General features: G+C 39.1%; 1 protein-coding gene across 1 annotated transcript in view; it reads right to left on the bottom strand.

Annotated features, from left to right (window-relative positions):
- Positions 1-19,874, bottom strand: part of CALCR (calcitonin receptor) — a 65,638-nt gene that overhangs the window by 25,809 nt on the left and 19,955 nt on the right. Inside the window, exons 5-6 of the mRNA XM_060019904.1 lie at positions 19,575-19,666; positions 11,522-11,648 (exon numbers count right to left, since the gene is read on the bottom strand). Of these exons, the coding sequence (XP_059875887.1) occupies positions 11,522-11,648; positions 19,575-19,666 (219 nt within the window). The remainder of the gene's footprint in view (positions 1-11,521; positions 11,649-19,574; positions 19,667-19,874) is intronic.

The raw sequence follows: 19,874 nt of genomic DNA, 5'->3' as shown, positions 1-19,874 counted from the left end.
AGAAAAATGCAGTATTTCATATAATTTATTTAGAGTAATTTAAAATATCTGATGTTGCACATGACTTAGTAATACGTTGATGACATGACTCTCAATATTTGGCTGTTATTTTCTGTCTTTTTAAAGGTGGGGAATTTTATTGCTCGGAAAGATGGGGCTTTTCTAGTTAAACCTGGTTGAACCTTTCCTAGTTCTTGTTTATCCCCTGGGTATTCAAATATATTACAACAGGGAAAATTCCTTTATTCTTAATGCCTGCATTTGTAGTTCCAACTGCAATTTACTTTAATAGTCTTTTGGATAGGAAACGATCCTCAAGAAATTAGAATTCTATGATAGCATTTATGACAGAATATGCATTTTCAAGATAAGGTACAATACAAAGTTTAAGACCTATATCTCTCTTGGAAATAGTAAATAAGCATTTTCAATAATGAATAACATACAAGATACATCTACTTGAGAGTGCTTTCCTACCCTTTTCTTGAACTAATTTTGCCTGCCTAGAGAAAGCAGTCCTGTGTTGTATGTGGAGGATTAGATAAGAGATGTACCAAAATCTCACTGTAAAACAAAGACTGTTCAAATAGAGAAACTACTAACAACAAATGTCCTAGTTTTTTTCCTTTGGGCCAGTTGTATGCTTCACAATTTACAAACGTCAATTAATTTCTGTCGTTGTGGTCTTTGGTTTTTAGCCTATGCTATTTATATGTATTTGGTGAAAGGCACATGTTTCCAGATTTTGTCCTGTGGAAGAAAACAGACATTTGGAAATGTGGAAGAGGGCGAAGTGTGCTCACACACGCCCCGTTTTCCACTGTAAGTGGGCTGTAATTGGTGGCTTATTCTCATTTGAATCTTAGAGGAAAGGAGACTTCTCATTCAGGCACACAGAGCAAAATCAGACTTTTTGCTCCTCTGTTTTCCACTAAAAAAGAGACATACACACACTTTGAAATAGGTAGATAAATGACTGAGTCTCACATATATAGTTGCAAGACATAGGCAGCTGTTTCCATGTGAGGCTGGGCATATTCCTAGGGATTGTGAAGAGAATGTCATAAATAGATATTTCCCGCAAATGATATGAATTTAGTTCTGCCTGAAGACTAAAATTTGAGTTTGGGGTGTTCAATAAACACTTGATTGATTGGATGAAGTTCTACCTTTCAAGAGTTTTATAGTTTTTTCCTAGGAAGTTTACTCTTGCATAGCTAAAAAAAAAAAAAAAAAAAAACCCAAGTCTGTTAGGTTAAAAAGATATTGATTAGGAGAACCCGGGGTTAGTCATGCCATAAAGATAAACTTCTTTTCAGTTTTTCAAACTTCTGTCACTTTGAGAATGCCTAATGTGAGACAGCCACCCTCCCATCTCCATATCCAGAAGAAAGCTTCCTATTAATTTCTCTGACTCCCCTGTGCTCACATTCTCCCAGGGAATCAGCTGCTTTGTGGCTAAGCCAGGTCCCTAGATACCTGCTTACAGGCTATATTAAAGGTTTCGAGGCAATAGGGGAGCTGGAAGGCAGAGCCGAGCTGGCTGCTTGGTGGCTAGGAGGCAGCCTGTGTGCTGTGACTGCCCGAGTACCTAGGAATGTCTGTCCCTAAAGTACCTATGAAAGTGAAAACATCCACCAATGATAACTTACCTGTCTAAGAAAATGAACAGAGTAACAGATTGGTTGGGAAAGTCATGTGCAGAGACCTAGGGAGCTAGCCACAGGGCAAGGGTTAGCAGTAACCTTGTGAGCAATCGTTTGCAATATCATGCTCTTGGGAATTTTTAAAAGCTTTATGCTTCTTTGGGACTCTGGGACAACCCCTTGGAAGTAAGAGCAGTTTCTATTACTCTCATTTGATGGATAAGGTTAAATGGCTTCTACAATTTAATAGTGAACTCAGAAAAGGTCCTGAATGTATACTATTTCAGGAGGATAACAGGTTTAGTATGATCTCATAATGGATGAAAAGCGCCCATTACCCTACATCCAGAGGGTGGGCTGGAGGCATAAAATGTGGGTGTGAGACCCCGCACAAGAGAGATGGGAGAGAGTCTATTCAAGAATTACAAGACCTCTGCTCCCAGGTTGGTGGGCTGATTATTCAATAACTAAAGTGCCATTTCCTGGCCTACTTTGTACAGATAGTAACTTTCTCAGGGTTTTCATATTTAATGGGAAATGGGATGCTCCAAATTTGAGTTTTGCTGAGATATTCTTGGTTAATGGCTTCTACACCTGTTTTAATCTTAGTGGGAGTCAGCTTCCCTAATGAAATGGAGTGTGCTTGTCTAATTATGAAGAACCATTACTTTGAAATGGCTGAGCCAATATCTTTAAGAACAATCTTCCTAAGGAAAGAAATCAAGATAATCAAGAGCACCATGTGGTACAGAGGAGAGAGGATGGGCTTCTGCATGGGACAGGTCTGGGTGTGAATCTATCTATCTAACTATCCACGGTGTGTAGGACAACTATCTACGTCTAACTATCCATGGTGTGTAGGACACGTGCCTTCACTGAGCCTCCATTTACTCAGTTAATAATGGGGGGAGGAGGGGAAGATGGCGATAGAGTAAGACGCGGAGATCACCTTCCTCCCCACAGATACAACAGAAATACATCTACACGTGGAACAACTCCTACAGAACACCTACTGAACGCTGGCAGAAGACCTCAGACCTCCCAAAAGGCAAGAAAGTCCCCAAGTACCTGGGTAGGGCAAAAGAAAAAAGAATAAACAGAGACAAAAGAATAGGGATGGGACCTGCACCAGTGGGAGGGAGCTGTGAAGGAGGAAAGGTTTCCACACACTAGAAGCCCCTTCACGGGCAGACACTGCAGGTGGCGGAGGGGGGCAGCTTCGGGGCCGCGGAAGAGAGCGCAGCAACAGGGGTGCGGAGGGCAAAGCGGGGAGAGTCCCGCACAGAGGATGGGTGCCAACCGGCACACACCAGCCCGAGAGGCTTGTCTGCTCACCCGCCGGGGTGGGCGGGGCTGCAAGCTGAGGCTCAGGCTTTGGTCGGAGCGCAGGGAGAGGACTGGGGTTGGCGGCGTGAACACAGCCTGCAGGGGGTTAGTGCACCACGGCTAGCCGGAAGGGAGTCCGGGGAAAAGTCTGGACCTGCAGAAGAGGCAAGAGACTTTTTCTTCCCTCTTTGTTTCCTGGTGCGCGAGGAGAGGGGATTAAGACCGCTGCTTAAAGGAGCTCCAAAGATGGGCGCGAGCTGCGGCTAAAAGCACGGACCCCAGAGACGGGCATGAGATGCTAAGGCTGCTGCTGCCGCCGCCAAGAAGACTGTGTGCGAGCACAGGTCACTATCCACACCTCCCCTCCCGGGAGCCAGTGCAGCCCGCCACTGCCAGGGTCCCGGGATCCAGGGACAACTTCCCCAGGAGAACGCACGGCGCGCCTCAGGCTGGTGCAACGTCACGCCGGCCTCTGCCGCCGCAGGCTCAACCCGCACTCCGTGCCCCTCCCTCCCCCCAGCCTGAGTGAGCCAGAACCCCCGAATCAGCGGCTCCTTTAACCTTGTCCTGTCTGAGCGAAGAACAGACGCCCTCAGGTGACCTACACGCAGGGGCGGGGCCAAATCCAAAGCTGAGCCCCTGGGAGCTGTGAGAACAAAGAGAAAGGGAAATCTCTCCCAGCAGCCTCAGAAGCAGCGGATTAAAGCTCCACAATCAATTTGATGTACCTGCATCTGTGGAATACCTGAATAGACAACGAATCATCCCAAATTGAGGAGGTGGACTTTGAGAGCAAGATTTACGATTTTTTCCTCTTTTCCTCTTTTTGTGTGTATGTGTATGCTTCTGTGTGAGATTTTGTCTGTATAGCTTTGCTGTCTCCATTTGTCCTAGGGTTCTATCCGTCCGTTTTTTTGTTTTTAATTTTTTTCTTAATAATTTTAATAACTATTTTATTTTACTTTATATTCTTTCTTTCTTTCTTTCTTTTTCTTTCTTTCCTTTATTCCCTCCTTTAGACAACGAATCATCCCAAATTGAGGAGGTGGACTTTGAGAGCAAGATTTATGATTTTTTCCTCTTTTTGTGAGTGTGTATGTGTATGCTTCTGTGTGAGATTTTGTCTGTATAGCTTTGCTTCCACCATTTGTCCTAAGGTTCTATCTGTCCGTTTTTTTGTTTTTGTTTTTTTTATTTTTTCTTAATAATTATTTTTAATTTAATAACTTTATTATATTTTACTTTTCTATTTTACTTTATCTTCCTTCTTTCTTTTTCCCTTCCTTCCCTCCTTTCTTCCTTCCTTCCTTCCTCCCACCAACCCTCCCTCCCTCCCTCCTTTCTTTCTTTCCTTCTTTCTTTCTTTCTTCCTTCCTTTCTTTCTTCCTACTTCTACTAATTCTTTCTCTCTACTTTTTCTCCCTTTTATTCTGAGCCGTGTGGAGGAAAGGCTCTTGGTGCTGCAGCCAGGTGTCAATGCTGTGCCTTTGAGGTGGGAGAACCAACTTCAAGACACAGGTCAACAACAGACCTCCCAGCTCCACATAATATCAAACGGCAAAAATCTCCCAGAGATCTCCATCTCAACACCAGCACCCAGCTTCACACAACGACCAGAAAGCTACAGTGCTGGACATCCTATGCCAAACAACTAGCAAGACAGGAACACAACCCCACCCATTAGCAGAGAGGCTGCCCAAAATCGTAATAAGTCCACAGACACCCCAAAACACACCACCAGACGTGGACCTGCCCCCCAGAGAGAAAAGATCCAGCCTCATCCACCAGAACACAGGCACTAGTCCCCTCCACCAGGAAGCCTACACAACCCACTGAACCAACCTTAGCCACTGGGGACAGACACCAAAATCAACGGGAACTATGAACCTGCAGTGTGCAAAAAGGAGACCCCAAACACAGTAAGATAAGCAAAATGAGAAGACAGAAAAACACACAGCAGATGAAGGAGCAAGATAAAAACCTACCTAACAAATGAAGAGGAAATAGGCAGTTTACCTGACAAAGAATTCAGAATAATGATAGTAAAGATGATCCAAAATCTTGGAAATAGAATAGACAAAATGCAAGAAATATTTAACAAGGACCTAGAAGAACTAAAGATGAAACAAACAACGACAAACAACACAATAAATGAAATGAAAAATACTCTAGATGGGATCAATGGCAGAATAACAGAGACAGAAGAACGGATAAGTGACCTGGAAGATAAAATAGTGGAAATAACTACTGCACAGCAGAATAAAGAAAAAAGAATGAAAAGAACTGAGGACAGTCTCAGAGACCTCTGGGACAACATTAAATGCACCAACATTCGAATTATAGGGGTTCCAGAAGAAGAAGAGAAAAAGGGACTGAGAAAATATTTGAAGAGATTATAGTTGAAAACTTCCCAAATATGGGAAAGGAAATAGTTAATCAAGTCCAGGAAGCACAGAGAGTCCCATACAGGATAAATCCAAGGAGAAACATGGCAAGACACCTATTAATCAAACTGTCAAAAATTAAATATAAAGAAAACATATTAAAAGCAGCAAGGGAAAAACAACAAATAACACACAAGGGAATCCCCATAAGGTTAACAGCTGATCTTTCAGCATAAACTCTGCAAGCCAGAAGGGACTGGCAGGACATATTTAAAGTGATGAAGGAGAAAAACCTGCAACCAAGATTACTCTACCCAGCAAGGATCTCATTCAGATTTGATGGAGAAATTAAAACCTTTACAGACAAGCAAAAGTTGAGAGACTTCAGCACCACCAAACCAGCTTTACAACAAATGCTAAAGTAACTTCTCTAGGGAAGAAACACAAGAGAAGGAAAAGACCTACAATAACAAACCCAAAACAATTTAGAAAATGGGAATATGAACATACATATCGATAATTACCATTAAATGTAAATGGACTAAATGCTTCCACCAAAAGACACAGATTGGCTGAATGGATACGAAAACAAGACCCATATACATGCTGTCTACGACAGACGCACTTCACACCTAGAACACATACAGACTGAAAGTAAGGGGATGAAATAAGATATTCCATGCAAACAGAAACCAAAAGAAAGCTGGAGTAGCAATTCTCATATCAGACAAAATAGACTTTAAAATAAAGACTATTAGAAGAGACAAAGAAGGACACTACATAATGATCAAGGGATCGATCCAAGAAGAAGATATAACAATTGTAAATATTTATGCACCCAACATAGGAGCACCTTAATACATAAGGCAAATACTAACAGCCATAAAAGGGGAAATCGACAGTAACACATTCACAGTAGGGGACTTTAACACCCCACTTTCACCAATGGACAGATCATCCAAAATGAAAATAAATAAGGAAACACAAGCTTTAAATGATACATTAAACAAGATGGACTTAATTGATATTTATAGGACACTCCATCCAAAAACAACAAAATACACATTTTTCTCAAGTGCTCATGGAACATTCGCCAGGATAGATCATATCTTGGGTCACAAATCAAGCCTTGGTAAATTTAAGAAAATTGAAATTGTATCAAGTATCTTTTCCGACCACAATGCTATGAGACTAGATATCAATTACAGGAAAAGATCTGTAAAAAGTACAAACACATGGAGGCTAAACAATACACTACTTAATAACAAAGTGATCACTGAAGAAATCAAAGAGGAAATCAAAAAATACCTAGAAACAAATGACAATGGAGACACGACGACCAAAAACCTATGGGATGCAGCAAAAGCATTTCTAAGAGGGAAGTTTATAGCAATACAAGCCCACCTTAAGAAACAGGAAACATCTCAAACAAACAAACTAACCTTGCACCTAAAGCAATTAGAGAAAGAACAAAAAAACCCCAAAATTAGCAAAAGGAAAGAAATCATAAAAATCAGATCAGAAATAAATGAAAAAGAAATGAAGGAAATGATAGCAAAGATCAATAAAACTAAAAGCTGGTTCTTTGAGAAGATAAACAAAATAGATAAACCATTAGCCAGACTCATCAAAAAAAAACAAGGGAGAAGACTCAAATCAATAGAATTAGAAATGAAAAAGGAGAAGTAACAACTGACACTGCAGAAATACAAAAGATCATGAGAGATTACTACAGGCAACTGTATGCCAATAAAATGGACAATCTGGAAGAAATGGACAAATTCTTAGAAATGCACAACCTACCAAGACTGAATCAGGAAGAAACCGAAAATATGAACAGACCAATCACAAGCACTGAAACTGAAACTGTCATTAAAAATCTTCCAACAAACAAAAGCCCAGGACCAGATGGCTTCACAGGCGAATTCTATCGAACATTTAGAGAAGAGCTAACACCTATCCTTCTCAAACTCTTCCAAAACATAGCAGAGGGAGGAACACTCCCAAATTCCTTCTACGAGGCCACCATCACCTTGATACCAAAACAGGACAAGGATGTCACAAAGAAAGAAAACTACAGGCCAATATCACTGATGAACATAGATGCAAAAATCCTCAACAAAATACTAGCAAACAGAATCCAACAGCACATTAAAAGGATCATACACCATGATCAAGTGGGGTTTATTCCAGGAATGCAAGGATTCTTCAATATATGCAAATCAATCAATGTGACAGACCATATTAACAAATTGAAGGAGAAAAAACATATGATCATCTCAATAGATGCAGAGAAAGCTTTTGACAAAATTCAACACCCATTTATGATAAAAACTCTGCAGAAAGTAGGCATAGAGGGAACTTTCTGCAACATAATAAAGGCCATATATGACAAACCCACAGCAAACATCATCCTCAATGGTGAAAAACTGAAACCATTTCCACTAAGATCAGGAACAAGACAAGGTTGCCCACTCTCACCGCTCTTATTCAATATAGTTTTGGAAGTTTTAGCCACAGCAATCAGAGAAGAAAAGGAAATAAAAGGAATCCAAATCGGAAAAGAAGAAGTAAAGCTGTCACTGTTTGCAGATGACATGATACTATACATAGTGAATCCTAAAGATGCTACCAGAAAGCTACTAGAGCTCATCAATGAATTTGGTAAAGTAGCAGGATACAAAATTAATGCGCAGAAACCTCTGGCACTCCTATACACTAATGATGAAAAATCTGAAAGTGAAATCAAGAAAACACTCCCATTTACCACTGCAACAAAAAGAATAAAATATCTAGGAATATACCTACCTAAGGAGACAAAAGACCTGTATGCAGAAAATTATAAGACACTGATGAAAGAAATTACAGATGATACTAATAGATGGAGAGATATACCATGTTCTTGGATTGGAAGAATCAACATTGTGAAAATGACTCTACTACCCAAAGCAATCTACAGATTCAATGCAATCTCTATCAAACTACCACTGGCATTTTTCACAGAACTAGAACAAAAAATTTCACAGTTTGTATGGAAACACAAAAGACCCCGAATAGCCAAAGCAATCTTGAGAACGAAAAACGGAGCTGGAGGAATCAGGCTCCCTGACTTCAGACTATACTACAAAGCTACAGTAATCAAGACAGTATGGTACTGGCACAAAAACAGAAAGATGGATCAATGGAACAGGATAGAAAGCCCAGAGATAAACCCACGCACATATGGTCACCTTATCGTTGATAAAGGAGGCAAGAATGTACAGTGGAGAAGGGACAGCCTCTTCAACAAGTGGTGCTGGGAAAACTGGACAGGTACATGTAAAAGTATGAGATTAGATCACTCCTTAACACCATACACAAAAGTAAACTCAAAATGGATTAAAGACCTAAATGTAAGGCCAGAAACTATCAAACTTTTAGAGGAAAACATAGGCAGAACACTCTATGACATAAATCACAGCAAGATCCTTTTTGACCCACCTCCTAGAGAAATGGAAATAAAAACAAAAATAAACAAATGGGACCTATTGAAACTTCAAAGCTTTTGCACAGCAAAGGAAACCATAAACAAGACCAAAAGACAACCCTCAGAATGGGAGAAAATATTTGCAAATGAAGCAACTGACAAAGGATTAATTTCCAAAATTTACAAGCAGCTCATGCAGCTCAATAACAAAAAAACAAACAACCCAATCCAAAAATGGGCAGAAGACCTAAATAGACATTTCTCCAAAGAAGATATACAGACTGCCAACAAACACATGAAAGAATGCTCAACATCATTAATCATTAGAGAAATGCAAATCAAAACTACAATGAGATATCATCTCACACCAGTCAGAATTGCCATCATCAAAAAATCTTGAAACAATAAATGCTGGAGAGGGTGTGGAGAAAAGGGAACACTCTTGCACTGCTGGTGGGAATGTGAATTGATTGGTACAGCCACTATGGAGAACAGTATGGAGATTCCTTAAAAAACTACAAATAGAACTTCCATATGATGCAGCTACTGGGCATATACCCTGAGAAAACCATAATTCAAAAAGAGTCATGTACCAAAATGTTCATTGCAGCTCTATTTACAATAGCCTGGAGATGGAAACAACCTAAGTGTCCATCTTCGGATAAATGGATAAAGAAGATGTGGCACATACATACAATGGAATATTACTCAGCCATAAAAAGAAACGAAATTGAGTTATTTGTAATGAGGTGGATAGACCTAGAGTCTGTCATACAGAGTGAAGTAAGTCAGAAAGAGAAAGACAAATACCGTATGCTAACACATATATATGGAATTTAAGGGGAAAAAATGTCATGAAGATCCTAGGGGTAAGACAGGAATAAAGACACAGACCTACTGGAGAACGGACTTGAGGATATGGGGAGGGGGAAGGGTGAGCTGTGACAAAGCGAGAGAGAGGCATGGACATATATACACTACCAAACGTAAGGTAGATAGCTAGTGGGAAGCAGCCGCATAGCACAGGGAGTTCAGCTTGGTGCTTTGTGACCGCCCGGAGGGGTGGGATAGGGAGGGTGGGAGGGAGGGAGATGCAAAAGGGAAGAGATATGGTAACATATGTATATGTATAACTGATTCACTTTGTTATAAAGCAGAAACTAACACACCATTGTAAAGCAATTATACCCCAATAAAGATGTTAAAAAAAAGAAAATAGAAGATAAAAAAAAAAATAATGGGGAGATGGCAGGACACGAATAAAGATGCAGATGCAGAGAATGTACTTGGGACACGGGGAGGGGGAAGGGTAAGCTGGGACGAAGTGAGAGAGTGGCAGGAACATATATACACTACCAAATGTAAGATAGATAGCTAGTGGGAAGCAGCCGCATAGCACAGGGAGATCAGCTCGGTGCTTTGTGACCACCTAGAGGGGTGGGATAGGGAGGGTGTGAGGGAGACGCAAGAGGGAGGGGATATGGGGATATATGTATATGTGTAGCTGATTCACTTTGTTATAAAGCAGAAACTAACACACCATTGTAAAGCAATTATACTCCAATAAAGATGTTAAAAAAATAATGGGGAGAATATCCATCCTTCGCTGGGGTCTTGTGAGGATTAAGTGAAATGAGATTACTTTTATTAAAATCAGTTGACATGAAAGACGAAAATTCATCAAGGTAAACCCATTCTGCACCTAAGACAGGGATCTGTCTCAATAACAGATGCCATGGTTTTAAAAGATGGATCACAATGCCTTTCTGGATGTATTCACACTGCAAAAATTATTAGCACTGTGGATCCATTAGAAGCCAAATTAAGCTGCTTTCCCATGCCATGCCACTGTCACGCAGGATGCACGCCCTGGGCAGATTTCACGCATTTTTGTCATTGGGTTGGCAGAGCTGTCAAATGCCAGTTTTGAAAGATGAGGCTATCTACAGATGCTTGCATAACACAGTTAAGCAGAGAAACAAAAATGAAAATATCCCTTGGCCATTCATTGTGTGCTGGATAACTTCTGTTTGTGCTTTCAAATGCACTCTCTACCCAGCTCCTGGGCCTGGAGAAGTTGCTCTGCACATCTCCTTCAGGGCTTCCTCGCCCTTTGGTTTCTGGTTGAGCTCAGTTAATGGGGGCCATTAGCAGAGACTGGGAGATGACAGTGCCTGAACTAGGGACATTTAAATCTTTTTTCTAAGTCATGCAAACATAGAACATGATAAAATTTATATGAATCACTAGAGTAAATGCATAGCTACTTGCAGCTGAAGTGACTGGCCCAAGACCAGCTCGGCACCAGAATGCTGGGGGATTAATACTTATGCACACCTGTAACCCATTAGTGACACACTGGGGCCACTGCAAAGCACTGCTTTAGTACACCTAGTATATGTGCTCAGTGAACTTCCCATAGATGTTAATAAATTATTGATTAGTCATGAAAATTCATTATTTACGGTATGATTCTTATTGGGCTATAACTTTATCATTCCCAGCCCTTTACTATAGCATATAACCATTACTTCCAATAATTACACAGAAATGATGTGCCTTGTTAAATGCAAAACTCAATTGTAAAGTATTATTACATATATAAACAGCTGCTTAAGTAAGACAATGACACCATATTCACTATTTATACTTATTATATCCTTGAAAATAAAATTAAAAACAAATCATGTAGTGCTTACCGGATCCCTTTTCACGAGCTCTCCGTTGGGCACAACTTCAACCAGGTGGATGATGATAATGATAGAATTCAGAACGTAAGTCAGAAACATGTTCTTGTGCAGAGTCACCCTTTGGCACTTAAGGCTCCTGGAAGGAAAAAGTAACAGAAAGCATTAACCAGTGCCAAAATGTTGACGTACCTGGGAAAAAAAACCCACTTTGTAAATATTTTTAATATTTTCTTTAGCAACAGAGGAAAGAACATATAGAAATAAGTGAAGCTGTTTTCATCTTTAAGACTCATTACTACCTTTCTGCCTGATTTTTACAGACAGTTTTCTGGTAGCTCATAGTTTTCAGTCCTCAGGGTGACTTCCTACAATAACTAAAAGAGTGAGTGATAAAAATCACTTTCAATGATAACAAATGTCATAAAATTAATTAAGAGAAGGACTTTTACAAGAGAAACTATTAGGGTTTGGAATTGTGCTTCAGATGAAATGTCGACTCTCTATTGATGTAACCCGGCAGAAATTGAGTGGCAAATGGGATAACAGAGCCTGAAGTCAGAAACAAGGCTGCCTGACAGCCTGACTGAATCCATGTCCTTGGCCCATCACATACACAGATTTTATTAATTCTCCTGTCATCCTTTTCTTTCACCATTTCTTTTAATACCTTCTTATTTCTTGTATTCTAACTGGAAATCAACCCTATGGCTCCTTCTTTCCATGTCCTCCTGATGGTGGAGCTCAGACACAGGCAGAGAATTCTAACTAGTCTCAAATCTGATCTCGTGCTGAGGCACAGTGTGGTTTGGACCTGGGACCTATCCAAATGCACTGCTTGTTGGAACAGCCATGCCCCACCTCTGGCGTACTAAACGGTTTGCTGCATTTTTCATTCCTTTCTCCTCCACTTCATAAATTTGTACTTGTGTACTTGTGTGAATGTTCATCTAAATAAACATTAGTTTGAATATCCTACTTCACTTTTTTTTTTTTTTTTTTTTTTTTGCGGTACGCAGGCCTCTCACTGCTGTGGCCTCTCCCGTTGCGGAACACAGCCTCCGGACGCGCAGGCTCAGCGGCCATGGCTCACGGGCCCAGCCGCTCTGCGGCATGTGGGATCTTCCCGGACCGGGGCACGAACCCGTGTCCCCTGCAACGGCAGGCGGACTCTTAACCACTGCGGCACCAGGGAAGCCCCTCCTATTTCACTTTTTGATGCAAATGTAGACAGCCTGCAGGACGGCTATAACAAAATTGGAGTGATTATCCTAGATGAATTAAAATCTCGTGTTTACCATATTTGATCCAGTCAAAAAATATTTAGCATAATGTGAGAAATTTAACGTTAACATTCAGTTAATGATGCCAACGAGTGATCATAGTAACTACTCCTAAAAAATCTTCATGGAATAAAGCTAGAATCCCAGGCATTTTGACAAGAAAATTCTGGGGAAAAATGGGTCATGAAAATGCCTTCCTATATTTTCAAATCAAAGGAAAAATGAGTTGTCAATTATCTGTAGTAAAAAGTAACTTTAAGCAATAAGGGCAACTGTTAGAGCATATTTTGATTATTGTAGCTACCTTTTTCAACTCTTCAGGAAGCACAAGTATTAGTAAATAGTGAATACAGAATATTTTAAAATCCTCAACTTGTTGAGCAGGAGTAGAATGCAGGAGGCAGCCAATGGTAAAGATGGGGTTTAGAGGAGAACTTTCTCTCCCTCTCTCTCTTTTTCTCACACACACTACCATGTGCTACTTTATGTAGCAGCAGAAAATTTTGTTAAATAAACTGAACCTAGTTGGTTTTTTAACAGTACTGTAGAAAGTAGGATGCAGGGTGCTTCCCTGGTGGCGCAGTGGTTGAGAGTCCACCTGCCGATGCAGGGGACACGGGTTCGTGCCCCAGTCCAGGAGGGTCCCACATGCCGCGGAGCGGCTGGGCCCGTGAACCACGGCCGTTGAGCCTGCGCGTCTGGAGCCTGTGCTCCGCAACGGAAGAGGCTACAATAGTGAGAGGCTTGCGTACTGGGAAAAAAAAAAAAAAGTAGGATGCAAATTTAAGGCTTTAAAAAGAAAAAAATATTTATGTAAAACATCACGCCCATTTATACTGCATAAATTCTTCCCATAAAGTAACTGTTAAACATCTGACCTGCCCTTTTTCATACAGTCGTAATAGCATTTTATAATTCTTCTCACTGGGAGGCAAATATCTGTGTTCTCATTATTGGATTCAGCCTGGCTTAAACCAACGACAGTTGACATTATGCATAACTAAGGAGTATGGATGAATGCATCATTCAGCATTGTTATTCTCATGCCTGATTTTCTTTGGATTGGGTAGGGTTCAATAATCTGTCAATGGATATTAGCTTACAGAACTGGTTAATGTTCAGTCTCCTGTGTAAACCAGAACTGCCCTAAATAAAATATACTTCCTCCACCTCCAGCTTACTCTTGGGTCCTTGTATCCCTGTTTTTTTTTTCTTCTTAACACTTACTGCCTCCTGACATATCGTATATTTGTTTACTGCCTGTTATTTTCTCTTACTAGAATGGAAATGCTAAAGGAATTTGTTTTGTGTACCTAGCACAGCTTCTGACACACAGTAGGGCTTAATACTCTTTTTTTGCATTAAAAATCTTTATATAATAGCAATTTTCTTTGAGCCGTGACCACTAAACAGTTTTTCCAGTACAGAGAATTACATTAAATGCTAGATGATCTCGTATTTCATACTTTGTATCATACTGAACATTTGCCAGATTCTTAACTAATATTGGACATTATTCTGTTGTTCAACATTACGTAAAACCTATATACAGTACTGTGTTATGTACACAATGAGAAAGTCATGGTTTAAAGCTGGATAAACTGTCAGGTTCCAAAGGAAGAATATGACTAATATATGAGTCTGCTTCTTGAAGATTTCAATACAATTTCCCCTTATTGAGTTTTAAAATTTTTACTACACTTACTTGATGACATTTACACTCAGCTTTTTGAAGCGAGTTAAAGGTACTTTAAATTTATTAAAATTCTTTCAATAATTCAACACATATTACTGTGTATCCAACTCTGATTCAAACCCTCTTGTAGATGCTAGGGATATATGGGTAAACAAAACAGACAGCTTCTGCTTTCTGGGACCTTATACATTACATAATTATTTACTATCATAATAAATGTTCTGAAAGAGGTACAGGATGCTGAAGAGGACTAACTGAACTTAAGAAATTATGTGTTTAATTGTTCTCAATACAAATATACTGTTGCCTGAATGAACATGAGAGAAGCGGACATTTTCCTGTCAGACTTGAAATGTCTTTAGTAGAAATGGCATGAAATAGAAATAGCTCTACTTTATTCCTCTTGATAAAAACAAAAAACAAAAAAACCACAGGTATTTAGATGGAGAGGATGTTGCTTACTCTGAGTGACAGGGAACTATAAGTACTATAGATTCTCCAAGAGTGGGAGGATAAGACAATATAATCTACTCCTGTCTTGGCCCCATCAAGGTGTCATTCACATGTGAGGATAAGGATTTACTTTCATATGAATCTCAAGATGTCACACTTTAAAGTTAAAGCTAAATGTCATATTTATGATTTTAATTTACCTGGTGTAAATCTTTCACATTGAAAACTTTGTTTCAAGTTATTGGTATCCCATGCGTGTATATGTGTGCTTGCGGGATCTTGAAGTTGTATGAGAAGGTGCTTAATATTTGCCTTGAGTCTTGCAGATTGTATAGATCAGTTTGATATCACAGGACAAAACACAACTTTAAGTTTTCCTTTACTTAGGTATCATACCTTGTTCATGATGGACAAGAGGAGTGAGAGAAGGAGGGAATGTGAAATGGATTGTATTAAAACTCCTAGAAAAATTCAGAACAGTATGTTATACATCTTTCCTATCTGACAAGGACTTTATATCTTCGGATTTAGCACAAAATCTTTATCCTTAAGGAACTCCCTTTCAATCATAACTCTTGCTTCTTTTCCTATTACTACTGTTCTATGAGTGAACATCTGCCAAGTGATGACCAACAGTTACCTTTGGTGTCCTGCCATGTCAAGGGTGAGTTGGGAGAAAGGAGGCTGTTTTTGCTGCCATTGATTTAATGGTTTCTCTGGAGGAACAGGAAGGCAGCCAGAGATGTATAATAGGATACTATATAAGATAGTTATCTATCCATCCTCTATAAAGATGTGAAATAGAATAATAGGGAATACTGAGTAATAGAGGAGTCAATCTTCCTTTTAGAGGTCCCAGTGGAAAACTTCTTTTTTTTTTGGCCAACGTGGTCAGTGTAATGTAATGTAGAAAATGTAATGCAATGAACACACTTCTCTTTCAGCATATATCTCTGTTAACTTTCAGGCAAGAGTAATTGATATTCACAATATTTAATCAGCAAGTAGTACTTTGGTACCAAGTAGTCAAAATGGATGTTAATGAATGTTCTATAATTGGACCTTCCTTAAGAAAAAACAGTGAGATATTTTAGTATTTAGAATTATTATGCAGAAATGTAAATTGATAAATTGTACATGGAACTGATGAGATAAGTGAATTTATTGCAAACTTGCTTAAAATGGCAGGAAACAAACCCAAATGTCCACTTATGTGACCTTCTCAAGCCAGTCTTCTGTAAAGGTATTTTCATTTTAACCCTCTTATTGACATTTAACTCTTGGCATCTAGCCGTGAGGAGTCTTAAGTAATTTGATGGTTCTATTTAATTCCTCTCCATGGTACTACTCCTAACTATTTTTCCCAGTATAGGTCCTAAACCAAATATCCTAAAAAGGCTGTTTTCAACCTTTAATTGGTGGATCAGAAGTAACCTGTATATCATCCTGAATATTATTTTAACTCTGCCACTTTGTACAGTTAAGATCTTCAGTATTGCCTTTTCTATGATTTAAATCACTGAAAAAATTTTCCTTTATCTTGAAGAGGGCCTAGAAGTTCAATTTTATTCTTTTAAAATAACGAAGACTTTATATATATTTCTACAATCATTTTCCAATAGCACAGGGAGCGTGATTCTTATTGGTTTCAGGTTACACAGTCCTGCCTTTTATCTTCTCCTGAATGCTCACAGTAAAATAACATTAAGATTAGCGGCATGCCGTAATGATCTCATTCCGAGTAATACCCCAGGATTTTTAGCAAAGTATTGGCAGTTCTACAGCCTCCCATATATTCAGTAACTCCTCTGCAGGCCTTCCTGGCCTGCTGGTTTGAGAAGGACACCTGCAGGGTTACTCCTTTTCATAGACCCTAGAAGGCACATGTTAGGATTTTAGAGTGAGATTTCAATGGGATGATTATGAATGAGGCATTAGGTCTCAGAAGCAGAGCTGAGTGTAACTTCTTATTTTGGTTTCATGAACGTTTTATGAAATTGATTATTTGGATTTTGCAAAATAACTCAACCCTGGGCGTGCAGAATTAAGCAAGGGAGTGATGATTATTGCTTGCTCAGGTTTCACACAGATGATGCCATTTAAGTACATAAATTGTAAAACCTCCCCTTGTAATGTGCAGTAAATATCACAAGGGTGATGTTGAGTGTTTGAAAAACACCTGGGAAAATATTTCTAATTAAAAGATAAATGCAGTCATAAATCAGTTATTTTATTTTTATTTTCATAGTCACTTTGAATATTTCTGAAATCCAAATGTAAGAAAAAATGTGACGAATTAGAAACATACTTTAAGGAAAACAGATGGCATTGATAGTTTTAGTTTGGGCAGATTTAAGGTAAGATTAAGAACAGGTATAAAAATCAGACATGACTGCTTCTGGATTTGAATATTTAGCATCTCAGCATGTGTGTTTTTTGTATCCTAGTCACCTTTTACTATGTGTACCCTAGAGAACCAACTGTTTCACTTTGTGTCTTCCCATTGTTATATTCAGATTCTACCTCAATAAGACATGTTTTTCCACCCAAGACTTAAGTTACTGTTTGGAAGGTTCTTGAAACAGAGAGACAGTAAGGGCAAAATCTGTGCTTCCTAGATAGTATGCCCCCACTCCCAAGGATTTTACCAGATTAATTTTGTTTGGGGACTAACTGGAATTGAGAAATATTTCACTTTGCTTACGTGCTACACTTTTAAACACCCATCTTTAGTGGCTTAATAGAGAAATTATTTAAAGAACATTCTTACTTTCTTTGCTGATTTGGCTCTCAGACCTCATCACTTATTTAAGTGACTGGAGAAGAACTAAGAGATCTCCCTCGACATTTTTTAATCTTTAAAGTCCTGTGTACATTTATTAATTGCAGAGTTACAAATTTAAAGGATAGACTTTTAGTGACAGACTTTTTAATCAAAGTTATATGAGAGCCATGATGATGTATTTTTGCTCTGTGGTCAAGTGTAGTTGAAAAATGAATAGACATTCAAAGATTAATCATGCTATGTGTTTACTCTGCTGTATTCTGATTATAATTGGAAAAATTATTCTAATAATTAATCCTTCATGTCTTGTTGCTTTATCAGTCTTTCTCCTGTTAAACCAAATATGGAAGAAGCTCACTCTCTGCTTATTTGTTATTATTTGCTATTCAGTTAAAAACTTGCTATTCAGTTATATTGCTTAATCAACATAAATTGATGATGTTGACATAATACAATATGTAATTATGATGTAAGTTATACGCAAAGATTAAAAATAGGGTCAAGGAGGACTTCCCTGGTGGCACAGCGGTTGAGAGTCCGCCTGCCGATGCAGGGGACACGGGTTTGTGCCCCAGCCCGGGAAGATCCCACATGCCGCGGAGCGGCTGGGCCCGTGAGCCATGGCCGCTGAGCCTGCGCGTCCGGAGCCTGTGCTCCGCAACGGGAGAGGCCACAACAGTGAGAGGCCTGAGTATTGCAAAAAAAAAAAAAAAAAAAAAAAAATAGGGTCAAGGGAAAGAATACTTGTAGTTGTATTAAGGGTGTGGTAAGTGTGATTCTCCCCTTGGTTTAATTTTTTCTAGTATTATCATGGCAATATTTTAACAAAAGTCAAATTAAGATTGTTATTTTATATATGAATCACTATACATTTAATTACATATCACATCTTTTAAGTGTGGAGAATTATTTGTAGTCTGTGCCTATGAACTTTTCTTAATCATTTGTGTAATATCACTAAAAAGAGTATCAGTGGAAGGAAATAGCACTGTAGCATGCCTCCTGCCTTTGATTTAAAAAAATGCCACGAAATTTAGGACATGTTTTTAGGATCAAATTTAACATGTTACTATCTCACATACTTTGTGGTCATTCCTAAAACTATAGAATATTTTAAATTCTCCATTATTGTAAAATCAGTATCTATATCAACTTAATCATTTTGCAATAGGTAATGCAATCATTTGTACGGACACAGCCTCGGAATAGAAACCCTCATTGGAATTTTGTTTCTTACAGTTCTTAGAAGACACTTTCAGTTAACAATGGTAGGTGTGCAAGGGCAAAAAACTGACACTTGACAACAGGCCATCTTCTTCTAGAGGTTCTCCTCGACTCTGGCTGAGTTAGTTAAGGCCAAAAGAAACTTCCTTTTCTGGCTGAACATGATCATGGCCTTACCAGCCCCACTTCTCTTCTGGCCCAATCCACTTACAGTACAGCTCACAATTAAGCAGGGTGTGTTTGAACTTGTGGCCACCTCCATATTTTAGAGTGAGGGTAAAAGAAGGAGGAGGATTATTTCCTCAATACTTCACGGAAGCTTAGCCATGGTAAGTGGAACTTTACCATGTTAATGCAGTGTATTTACGGGCTCACAGGATTATTTCATTTTGGGAAGGAGGCATATCGCCTTTGAAAATTATATGTATCCATCCTATTTTCCTCAAAGATAGGGTTAAAAAACATATTTTAATTACTTTCATTTTTCTTGCTACTTCATGACTCCCAGTGTTACATGTCTTGTAATCAGCAGACTTCTCCCTGCCCAACACTCTTGCAGAGTATACCATTTATTTTAATACCTAAGAGAAGAAAATAAAAGGCAGATGCTATAGGTGTACTTACCTAACAAGCATGAAAATCGCCAGGGAAATCACCAGGGTGAACATCGACATAGAATGACCCACAATAGCCAAGTAGTACAGAATGTATGCATTCTGCAACAACAACAACAAAACCAGTTACTAAAGCAGATAGGTGAATAAATTATTATAGAAGAGGGAAAACAGTTTATTTTTATTATTATTTTTTTCATCAGTGTATACATGTCAATCCCAATCGCCCAATTCATCACACCACCACCCCCCCCACCGCTTCCCCCCCTTGGTGTCCATACGTTTGTTCTCTACATCTGTGTCTCAATTT

Source organism: Delphinus delphis, chromosome 9 (assembly GCF_949987515.2).
Source record: "Delphinus delphis chromosome 9, mDelDel1.2, whole genome shotgun sequence".
NCBI classification, from domain to species: Eukaryota; Metazoa; Chordata; class Mammalia; order Artiodactyla; family Delphinidae; genus Delphinus; species Delphinus delphis.
Note: the sequence above shows the minus strand (reverse complement) of the source record. Positions and strands in the feature narration are given on the sequence as shown.